Source organism: Falco cherrug, chromosome 4 (assembly GCF_023634085.1).
Source record: "Falco cherrug isolate bFalChe1 chromosome 4, bFalChe1.pri, whole genome shotgun sequence".
Classification (NCBI taxonomy): Eukaryota; Metazoa; Chordata; class Aves; order Falconiformes; family Falconidae; genus Falco; species Falco cherrug.
In genome coordinates this window covers 29,202,965-29,213,561 of record NC_073700.1, presented here as the reverse complement: position 1 = coordinate 29,213,561, position 10,597 = coordinate 29,202,965, and the positions used below count along the sequence as shown (strand labels likewise).

The 10,597-nt window shown below is 56.9% G+C and overlaps 1 protein-coding gene across 9 annotated transcripts in view; it reads right to left on the bottom strand.

The window, feature by feature from the left end:
* Window positions 1-2,982: 2,982 nt before the first annotated feature.
* The window catches only part of FBXL18 (F-box and leucine rich repeat protein 18), a 50,981-nt gene continuing 43,366 nt past the window's right edge, over window positions 2,983-10,597 (bottom strand). For 3 of the 9 annotated variants that reach the window (XM_055706685.1, XM_055706681.1, XM_055706686.1), the window contains exon 6: window positions 2,983-9,266. In XM_055706685.1, the coding sequence (XP_055562660.1) occupies window positions 9,211-9,266 (56 nt within the window). In that variant the 3' untranslated portion in view covers window positions 2,983-9,210. The remainder of the gene's footprint in view (window positions 9,267-10,597) is intronic. The other 6 variants (XR_008731669.1, XR_008731671.1, XR_008731668.1 and 3 more) reach the window with 6 other exon arrangements.

Sequence of the window (10,597 nt, the reverse complement as noted above, 5' to 3'; positions counted from 1 at the left end):
CACCAGTGGAAAGACCAGATCAGGCGTCCCATGGGTGGGCTTGGCCAGAGCCAGCCCCCTGTCCCCAACGCGGCCGGGAGGATGCTCGGCGGGGAGATGCTGCATGTGCAGCCCTGGGTACCTGCGCCATGTCTCTCTCGGATGCCTGACCCTGCTGGGGGGCTTTCCCGAGGCTGCCAGTAAAATTACTTTGGGGTCACGCTGGGATGGATCCAATGAAAAACCCAAAGCACCGAGGGCCTCCAGGAGCGGGGCTGCATCCTGGTGGTGTTTAGACATCGGGAGCAGTGTTTAGTCTGTACCAGCAGCACAGGATTTTCCCGACCCCCCTTTTCTCGGCCACCAACATTTCACATGGAGACCCACCGTGTGCCCTCACCTTGGTCTTGGGGCTGCTTTGCTGCTCTGCCACTGTCCCCTGTGCCCTCTGGTGTCTTCCCGAACCCTTGGGGATGGAGGGAGGCAGCGGCAGGGGGAGAAATAAAAATCAGTGAAAAAATGGGAAGGAGCAACCCGAAACAAACAGGTTTGATTTATTGGTGGCGGGAAGGAGGCGAGTGTGTTGAAAGGCAGCGCAGGAAGTCCTGGGGATCATAAATCCCGGTGGGAGCGGATAGAGCTGATGTGCTTCCACGCGCTGAGAAAGCGGGAGGTTACAGGGAGGGCGGGCGGGTGAAGTTTAGGGAATCTGGGGTGGGGTGGATATTTTTTTTTTTTGTTTATAAAAAGGCAGTGATGAAGGGGAGGCAACGCCGCAGCTCCGACCGCCCTCCCTCCCCGGGCAGCACCCAGGGCAGGGTGCCGGCCGCAGCCCAGGAAGGGCTGCGATCGCATCCTCGGGAGGGCTGGAGCTCCGTCCCATCATCGTCACCCGCAGAATAACAGCAATACTGGCTGTGTCGTGGGTACAGAAACGGCACGTACTTGTTGCTGGCTGGGTTTCCTGGCAGCCCCAGGCAGGATTTGGCTGCACAGGAATTTGGAAGCTGCCTTAAATCCAGAACGAAATGAGAAAAGCCTGAGAGCGACTTTCCGAGCAGAGCTCAGCCGCAGATCCCTGCTCAGCACCAGCTCAGTGGGGCACTGTCCGTGGCTGCCCTCTCCCGCTCCATCCCAGCGCATCGGTTGGGGCTGAGGCTGGAAACGCAGCTGCTGGGCATCGCATCCTCCACCGGCACATCGGGGAGGGCTCCCCAGCACCCCCAGCCACCGCCGCCTCCCTCCCCTTCCTCCCCAAAAAGCCTCCTCAGCTGCAATGCACCTCAGCATCCAACTCTCCATCCCACCTCCTGCCGCCACGACGGCCCTGACTATTGGTAGCACCGATACGAAACCCCATAAATCCACCTCCCCTTCACCCTGGGGCTGCCAGTGGCTGCTCTCACCCCGCAGATGTGCTGGCTCAGCTACGGGCTGACACCAGGCTTCACCCTGACCTTCAGATTGACAGGGCAGTGATGGCATTGCTGGGAAGACCCATGGTCGGTGGCCATGCTTGCTGCTCATTCAGGTGGGTATCGAGGAGGAAAGGGATGAAAAAGAGGCAGGAGGTGCTGAGCACTCTAAAAATCAGCAGCAAAAATGCAAATAAATTAAAACCCATGCCACAGCCCCCTCCAGATGCTCAGGAAGGTGTTTCCCTACCTCCGAAGCTTTGCATGGGCAGCTGTCCTCATCCAGGGTCAGAGCTGGGGTCACCTCAGCTCCATACCCATCAGGAGTCTGGCTCTGGCTCTTCATGCTCCAAAATCCACCTCCAGGGACCTGTCTGCTGCATCCTGGCTCACTGCATTCATGGGAAATTCAGTATTTCTCGGGAAAAAACAGGCCCAGCACCTGTGACAGGGGATTATCTGTATCTGCTCAAAACCACTCCCCACCCCGAGCAGGGATGCTGCCCCAGCCACAGCCTTCCCTACAACTGCCAAAACGTGGGTTTGGCCATGCACGGGAAAAGCCACGCCGGCTTCAAGCTGGAAAGCAGTGTAAACCACCACCATTCCCAACCGGCTCCAGTTTCCCAGCCAAAGCTTGGCTTCCCCAGCCACATCCTCGGGTGGAGAGGGTCCCAGTGATGGATGGTACCCACTGCTGCATCACTGGAGGAGGCTCTGGGATTTGGGTTCCCCCTCATCCTGGCGAGCCGGGGAAGAGCAGCAAAGTACTTTCCACTGCGGTGATTTTTTATCTCACTTAGAAGTACATTTTTAATTAATATTGCCATTACCCCGTGCACTCGCTGTATAAACAAGACCTCTCCTTGATGGTTTAAATGGCCTGAAATCACACACCTTAATTAAGGCGTCCGTCGGGGTAAATAACCAGCCTCGCTGTTCTGCCAAAGAGAAGGGGAAGCCCAGGGCAAGGCGTAGGGTTTTCTGCAGGAATAAATATGCTCTGAATATACCCCAGAAACATCACCTTTGTGTTTCCCAGCTTTCAGGGCTGTTTCCCAGGGTTTCAGGGATGGGGACCAACACAGCAAACCCCACACTGTGTCCCCTGCAAGTCCCTATATTTGCCCTAAAGGGATTTTTCTGCTTTTTTGCCCCGGCTCCAGCACCACCAGCCTTTCCTATAGCACCTGGGACACAACAAACATTATTCAACATCCCAGCTAGGTTTTAAATATTAATCCTTTAACTCCCAAACTGGAACTTGCAGGGGAAAAAAATCAAGCCTGACGGGAATGGGACCCCCGCCACAGCACTCCCTATTTTTCAGGCATCTCAGCTGCCTGAGCATCATTTTGGGAAGTGAATGGCTTTTCCATATTGGGCTGCGGCTCGTGCTGCCTCTCCCTGCTGAAGAAGTCCTTGAGCATCGTGGAAAGGGCTCAGCTTCACTTTGGTGGAAAGCTGCTTTCTCGGCAATAACTTCAAAAAAACAAGCTTTCTGTAAGAAAAATAGATGGTTTGGGATCACTGGGGGATGCTCATCAGGGATTGGGGGCTGCCTTTGCCCCCCCCCCCCGCCCTGTGCCCCCATCAGCCAGTGTAGCCTCCCCAAGAAAGCCATTTTTGCTAATTGTTAATAACCCAGAGCAAAGAAGGGAAGGGGGGGAGGGGGGAGGAAATCCCTTCGTGCCCTAACTTATACACAGAGAAGAAAATGCCGTTAAACTAAACCAAACAAACGAATCAAGAAGCAAAGAGAAAAATCACATTAGCCCGAATCATAAATCCTGGAGAGGGGTATTTGCAGGCTGAATTGCCAAGTGCATTGAAACTGCTGAGAATCCGAAAAGCAGATAGCCATAAAGGCAGACAACGGCCCTGAAAAAATGCTTTGATTAGGATCTGGGCAGCATTCAGCCCAGATGTTCATTTGTCAATGAAAGAGGGATGGGGGGGAGGTGAGAAAGGCTTTAAATTAATCTTTACAACTAGAAAGGAGCTTGTAATACACACCATATGGGGAGAAACGTCCTCAGAACCCCCTCGCCTTCCCCCAGCCCCGCGTGTTTGGAGTCAGGCTGGGACCCTCCGGCCGGAGCGTCTCCTCCCCGGCTCCATCACTGTTTCATCCCCCTCTTTTCTCCACGCACCAAACACCCTGTGAACCCAAACTGCTCGGCTCAGCCCCTTCCACATGTGCTTTTTTTTACTGTGAACAAAACAAACTGCAATTCCTTTTATAACGCCAGCTCTCTTTTATTATCCCCCACCCACCCCCCGCCCCCCAGCCCCAGATACCTGCTCCCCTCTCCCTCCAATATCCACATGTGGTTTCTTTTTAACCCTTCCGAGATGGCGGCGGCAGGGGGAGAGGAGGGACGAGGCTGTTTATTAAATGCCAACCATTCAAATTAATTCTCCTAATGGACTTGCCGACATCATGGTGTGCATTTAAATGAACGCTTTGTCATATTTCATAGCCAACCTGCAGCTCTCTGCAGAGCAAAACCTGCTGGAAAGCCGGGCTGGGAATAGCAGCAGTGACAGGGACAAACCTATGAAGAAATAATAAGAATTAAATACAAATCCCAAACGCAACATGGGGGTGACAAGGAAGCCCTTGGAAATTTGCAGGTGCGGGTGCAAGTGAAGCCCTGGGCAAGGCAAAGGGAGCTGTGCAACTGGAGTGAGAGCTTCATGCCTGCATGGGAGGGGGGAAAATCCCCTTGCTGCTGGGGCAGGAGGGACCAGAGACCCTTCCTCACCCAGGCCAGCACAAAGCCACCACTTCCCAGCTGGTGTCTGGGCTGTGCTTGCTACACCGAATACCCAGGGAGCCCCACCACAGCGGGGACCAGCCCCAGCACCCCGCAGGGATCCAGGGAGGAGGCAGACCCCCATCCATGCTGCATCCCCAGCCGATGCATCGCCCTGGATCACCGATCTGGGGGCTGACAGCAGAGCTGCCCGGCCAGCATCCCTCTCATTGCACAGGCTGGGATGCTGGAACACAGCCCCTCCTCAGCGAGCTGTTACCGCTGCAGAGCCGGCCACCCCGGCTCCTGGCAGAGCATCCCTGCTGCGCTGGAGTAAACCAGCCTTCCCCCACTGCCACCCCCAGGACAGCCACAGGTTCCTCACCTTAGTTTGGCTTTGAGAGCTCCCGGTCCTTTCATCAGGCTGGTGGGGAGCCGGCATGTGTACACACACATCACTCGCTGCAAGTGCCAGCTATCTCCAGCTCACAACCTCTCCTCCCATCTTGTTCCCTCTCCTTCTCCTCCTCAGTTAAAAGCTGCCAGGGGGATTTCTTTCTTTCCACCTTTGAGGGTTCTCCTCCTTTTCTCCATCCTGCCCAGCTTCCCCGGGGCCAGAGGATGAGGAGGGGCTGGGGGAAGCATTGCTGCTCCCCTCCTGTTTGGCACACCGGCCGGAGGAGGGGGTTTCGCACACCACAAGGGCCCAGGGAAGGGGGGACCTTTGCGGTTGGGGATGTGGATGGGGGTGGCAGCCCTGGCCAGGGCTTTGGCGTGGGCAGGAGAGCCGAGCGAGCAGCAAGTGCTGGCAGCTGGGGCCCCCCTGCCCTCCGAGCCCCGCGGCCGGCTGAAGGGCACTGAGCATCCATGGGCTGGGAAAGCAAAAAGGACGAGAGCAGGCGCCGGGCTGTGGGCTGGGGTCAGCAGGTGGGACACTGGTGGCTTTGGAGGAGCAGAGATCTGCCGTTTTAAAAGCAAACATTACATCGTATTGGGCTGATGGTGTCTGAGCTCATAGGGTATTACTAGCAGCCCAAGCAAAATGGGAGTCGGGGGAGGAAACTGCTCACCTTGGAGGAGACCACGGGAGCAGCAAGATCATCCCAGCAAGAGACTCAGCTCAATCAGAAACAGGAGCTGGCTGAGGATGGGGCTGGTGCTGCCCTTCCACACCAGGCAGGGTCCTGGGCCACAGCAGCAATTTGGGGCTCATCGGTCACACCTGGAGCCCCGGTGGGGGCACGGGAGCCGTTCAGACAAGCGTGTGCCCTCAGTAACACCCGTGCACAGAGATTTCCTCTCTCAGCCCTGTCCTTTTACCCTTACACATCTCTGAGCACAGGCGCTTCATGCTCCTCGTGCTGCTGAGCCACAGTCCCTGGTCCCAGGGGTCCTGGTCCTGTCCTGTCCCCTCAAGCTCATCCCTGGACCACCGGGGCTGGGGAAGGGAGACCAGGGGCACCGGAGGGCTGGGATAAGATGGAGCCAGCCAGAGCGTTGATGCACCCAGAGAGAGCAGGGGGTAGAGGGGGGACACGGCTTCCCCAGGCACTCGTCCATCTGTCTATCCACTTGCCCACTGGCATAGCAGCCCCCGCTACAAACACGGGCTGTAAAAACGTTAATAATCACCATCACAACAGCCCTTTCATTTTCTTTCGATATGAAAATAAACTGGTGCTGTTTGCAGAAGGTTCTCATTTAGGGAAACATCTGGAGTCAGCACTTCTCCCCCAAAGGGTAGCGAAGGATTCAGAGGATACCAGCCCTCATGCTGGGGAGGAAGAGGAGGAGGAAGGAGTCCATTTGCCCGGTCCCTGGGGGAATGGACGTAGCACATTTCTGCTTGGTGTCTGCTGCCTGGCCTCAAGTGAGCAAGTCACCATCCTTCCCTGGGGCGAAGGGTGCAAACCCCCCAGCACCCCGGCCAGCACAGCCCCTCCAGCTCCCAAAAGCTGTGGGTGCTGAGAGAGTCTTGGCAATGCCTGAGGGACCCCCAGGGACAAGGGGACCCCCAGGTTTGGCTGCTGGGGAAGGACCTTGGCTACCTGAGGGGACAGGAGGAGCAGGGATGCTACTGGTCTCTGGGGCTGTGAGTGACTGGGAAAAAGGGCTTACAGAGCAGCAGCGCATCTGGGGACACAGCCCAGCCAGTGGATGTCACCCCCTTTTTCAGGTCCTTCTGGACCTTCTACCAAGTCCTCTGAGGGCCCCAGGGCAGGAGCATCCCCCCAACCAGCAACATCTGGGGTGCAAGCAAGGCCCTTCCTGCCACCCCAGAGGCTCGCAGGTGAGGAAGGGTCCTGTGTCCTGTCCCATCCCATCCCTGGCAGGTCCCCAGAAGCCAGCAGGACACTCGGGGCCAGCACGGGGCATGTGAGCAGGACGGCATCCCAGCTGGCCCATGTCCCCAGGCGGGATGGTCCCCACACAGGCTGAGCTGCCACCAAGCTGTGGTGACATCGGGCTGTGGTGACATCTGCTGGGCTTTCGCTCAGGAAACCCTCCAGGCCCGGGCTGGCCACAGACCCTCTGGCACCGCACAGCCCTGACCAGGTCCTGCTCCCGCACGCAGCCCAGGGGCTCCAGCCGCAGCTCCACATTGCCAGCCCCAAGACCACCCCGATCCTCTCCCGCTCCAATTCAGATACCTCCACATCTCATGCCCCACCACCAGCTCCAGGCAAAGCCCCCAGACCACGGCAGCCGGGGGGGGGGGGGGGGGGGGGGCAGCACCCCCCCAGCATCCAGCACCCATGCTCCCTGGGCAGGGGTCCCAGGGGGGCTGTGGTGCTCCAGAGGAGACCGAAGAGCTGAAAAACCTGCATTAAGGGAGAAAATGTGCAAATTAGGAGTGGGGGTAGGGACTGGGGGGGGGGGGGGGGGGAAAGAGTTGTTTATCTAGAGCTGATTTTGATTTTCTTCTTTCAAATATCAGCAGGATGCTGAGCCTCGCCTCATTATGCAAATAGAAGCAATTAGAGCTCACCCAGGCTCTGCCCACGTGATGGGTTTATGGCACTCGCAGAAATCCTTCCTGCTGCATGAGAGGAATAACAACAGCTCCCCTGCACCGGCTCCAGCCCCGTCATGGCTGGGAACCCGGACTCTTCGGAGAGGGGAGCCCCAGGGCCGGGACAAGCCCCCCCATCACCACCCCGGGGCCTTTCAGAGCCCTCAAAGAAGGACTTTCCCGAGGAAGAGCCTTTCCCTCTTCCATGGAGACACCAACCCTGCCAGCAGCCAGTCCTCCCCAGCTCTCAGGATGGGAGAGGAGAGCATCACTGGGAGCGACTCGAAAGCCTTTTTCTCCACCGAGTCAGACAGTCCGCCCGCAGCAGGGCATCACCATGCCTTGGGACTGGTGTCTGAGCAGACGTGCTTTGCTGACCACCAGCAGAAAGAGGCAAAACAAAAATACCTGAGTGCCCCAAACTGGGCTTAAAAGGCAAAGCAAACTCACCCCCCCCCCCGCCCCCCAGCCTCAGTCCCACCTCGGCTGCAGCAGGATGCGCGGTGGTGGCTCCAGTCCCCATCCGGCACTTGGCCTCCCCAGGGGCACACGCCGACCTGCAGGAACCAGACACAGGAGCATAAATCAGGCGCGACTCCCATAAATCCATCATCTTCCTCCTGATTTACATCAAGGTAGCTGGGAGGATTTATTCCTGGTACCTGCCTCGAGTTTCCCACCCCCAGAAGAGCACCGGAAAAAAAAAACCAGAACAAAAAACCACCAGGCTCTTAGAATATTGATCTCTCACCTAAATCTTCTATTTTTCCTTATTTTTGATGCAAATGGAGATTGATGAGCACAGGCTGGCAGCTCCTCACCTCTGAGGGCAACTTCTATCTCTTCTGGGGGAGGGATGCCCATGAGTTCTGCTTCACAGAGACCATCACCCGTGGCCCGGGCAGAGCTCCCAGCACCCGGCCCTCGCTGCGGAGCGGGCTGGGAGACATCAGCACGGACCATCCCACAGCGTTACTGCCTTTCAGCCAGTGAGCATCCCACAGGAAACCTCCAGCCTGCATCCCCATTCCGACTCCATCCCCACACCGACTGCTCTTCCCAGGGCTTTAGGTGGGAAGAGCACCCCGGGAGCCCCTTCCATCTCCCCCAGGCAGAGCCACTCAGGCTCACATCGCAAGGCAGCGTGCGATTGCCATGGAGAGACGTATTTCTGCAGCCAGAGGATGGTTTGGGAGTCAGACCCTCGTACCTGCCCTGAAGGATGCAAGTGTGACCCAAAGCTTTAGGAGCCAGCCAGGCACCCAGCAGCATGGCTGGAGCTGCCTTGGGGTACTCCCATGTCGCCCCCCCTGAAAGAGAGATGCTTGCTCAGAACTTCTCCATGCACTGAAGACACTCAGTGGCACCATATGTGACACCAGACACCGAAACGCAGACCCTCCTTGGTGTTACCACCTGAGGACAGGGACCGGCTCCGCCGTCAGCCGCAGTGCTCTGGAGCCAAGCTGCTTTTTTCCCCAGGACTTGATGCTTTCCAGACCTTCTCCCAAAGGTGCAGGCAGGGGCTGTAACAGGGGTAACGATTCCGCCGGCAGGCTGCTTCCGTGGGACTCCTGCCCCATCAGAAAGATGCCTTCACCTCCTGGCGGGACTCACACTGGGGCTTGGCCACACGCAGGGAAGCAAAACAGCTTCGGCGCAGTCAAAAAAGAGGGGTCAGGTCCTGACCACCCCAGGGCTTGGCACGCAGGCTCCTCTGCCCCACACTTGTGGGTCCTTGGAGGAGCTGAGGAACTGCACAAGGCAGGTGTCAGCTCCCCAGAGCCGCTTCCCTGTGGAGCGATGCAGGCAGGCAGCGGGAGCCACGGGAAAGGGCTGAGTCAGCACCAGGAGAGTCACCCCCAGCCAGGCCATTTGGCAGGCAAAGGTTGGGAAGGAGCTTTTCTTCCGTAACAGGGCCAAGTGAATAATTCATAGTGGATAAATAATTCACCAGGAGTTTAGCCTTCCTCTGGCAGCGGATTGTCTGCGAGCTGTTAGCAATTATCCCGTATTTATTTGCGATGCTGAATTTTTAGTTGAATTATTCAGACAAGCCATTGCTGGGCTGAGGAAAAGCCTGGGGAAAGGAGGCGATACCTGAAACGACAGGAAGAATCATCATCAGGATGAGTCCATGGCTGGGGAAGATACGGTGTTGTTATGATTATTTAGCATCTGTAGTGCAAGAAATACCGAGAGCTGCAACGGACCCCACGGCTGGAGGCGACGCAGAAGAGAGCGGATGGATGCAGAGGAGGCACCAGGTCATTGGGTTTCCACCACCCAGCTCCATTTCCAGACAAGAGCCCCTGGACATCCCTGGGTTTGCTGTTTCCTACCAGCAAATTCATCCGCTGGGAGCTTCGTAGAAGAGGACGCCAAAGGAAAGTCAGCGTGAGCAAAATAAATTCAAATTTCTGTTTGGATGAATGTCTCCAAAATTGTTTTAATGAAGCGTCTCCCTAGTTTGTTCGGCAGCAGGGCTGCTCGGTGGCTCTTCTACAGCCGCACAAGCCCATGTGGTGGGGACACCCACACCTGTCTTAACTCATTCAGAGTCACCAACCTGAGGGCTCGGTCCCTGCCTCCCACACAGGAACCAGAGCTGGCCTGCAAAGACACATGGAGACGGGCTTTGGGGGAACCCTCCCACCCCAGTATACTCAACTCAAGCGAAAAATTAATTTTCTTGAAGGACGAAGCAATGCTTTCAGCAGAAAAGAAGAGGAGCAGCATTGCAGGGAGGCAGGGAGTGAGAATGGCAACAACCAGCAGCAACAGGCTCGTGCGGTGGCTTCTCAGGCTCCAGCTGCCAGACTCGCTCCTGCTGCCGGGGGTCTGGCCCCCCCCCTTGACCAGAGCAGAAGATGCTCCACAGCAGCGAGAGCACCAGCTTCTGACCCTTGCCCAGGCAGCTCTGTCTGCTCTTCATTCCCAGAAGAAGAGACCGATAAAGGAGAAGATTCAAACCACACAAGGCAGCCTTCCACCTTTGCCAAGACCAGCCACGGATGCTCAGTGAGCCGTCGGGCTGGAATCACCCATCTCCAACAAGAAGCAGCAGTAACCCACCCCATTGTAAGCTACAGGATCCTAAACCTCCCAGCGGCAGGGAAAAGCTTCGCAGGTGACCCCTGAAAACACCCAGAAGTACTGCAGAGTCTAATAATAATGATAAAAATAAATGCAATCTCATAGTTGGCTTTGGTTTCAGCCCATCTTGTGATTTTAAGGGGTTGACTCACGTTTATAGGCTCCTCAGGGCTACTGACCCAGCACCCCGGGGCTGGTGCCGACGGTCCCAGCAGTGTGACCAAGGGTCCTTGTCCCTTCCCGTGGTGGAGAGCAGCTTTGGCAGAGCTGGTGACACTTCCCTGCCTTTCCAGGGCCACTCCAGGCACCACACGGTGCCCGGGGACTAGATCCAA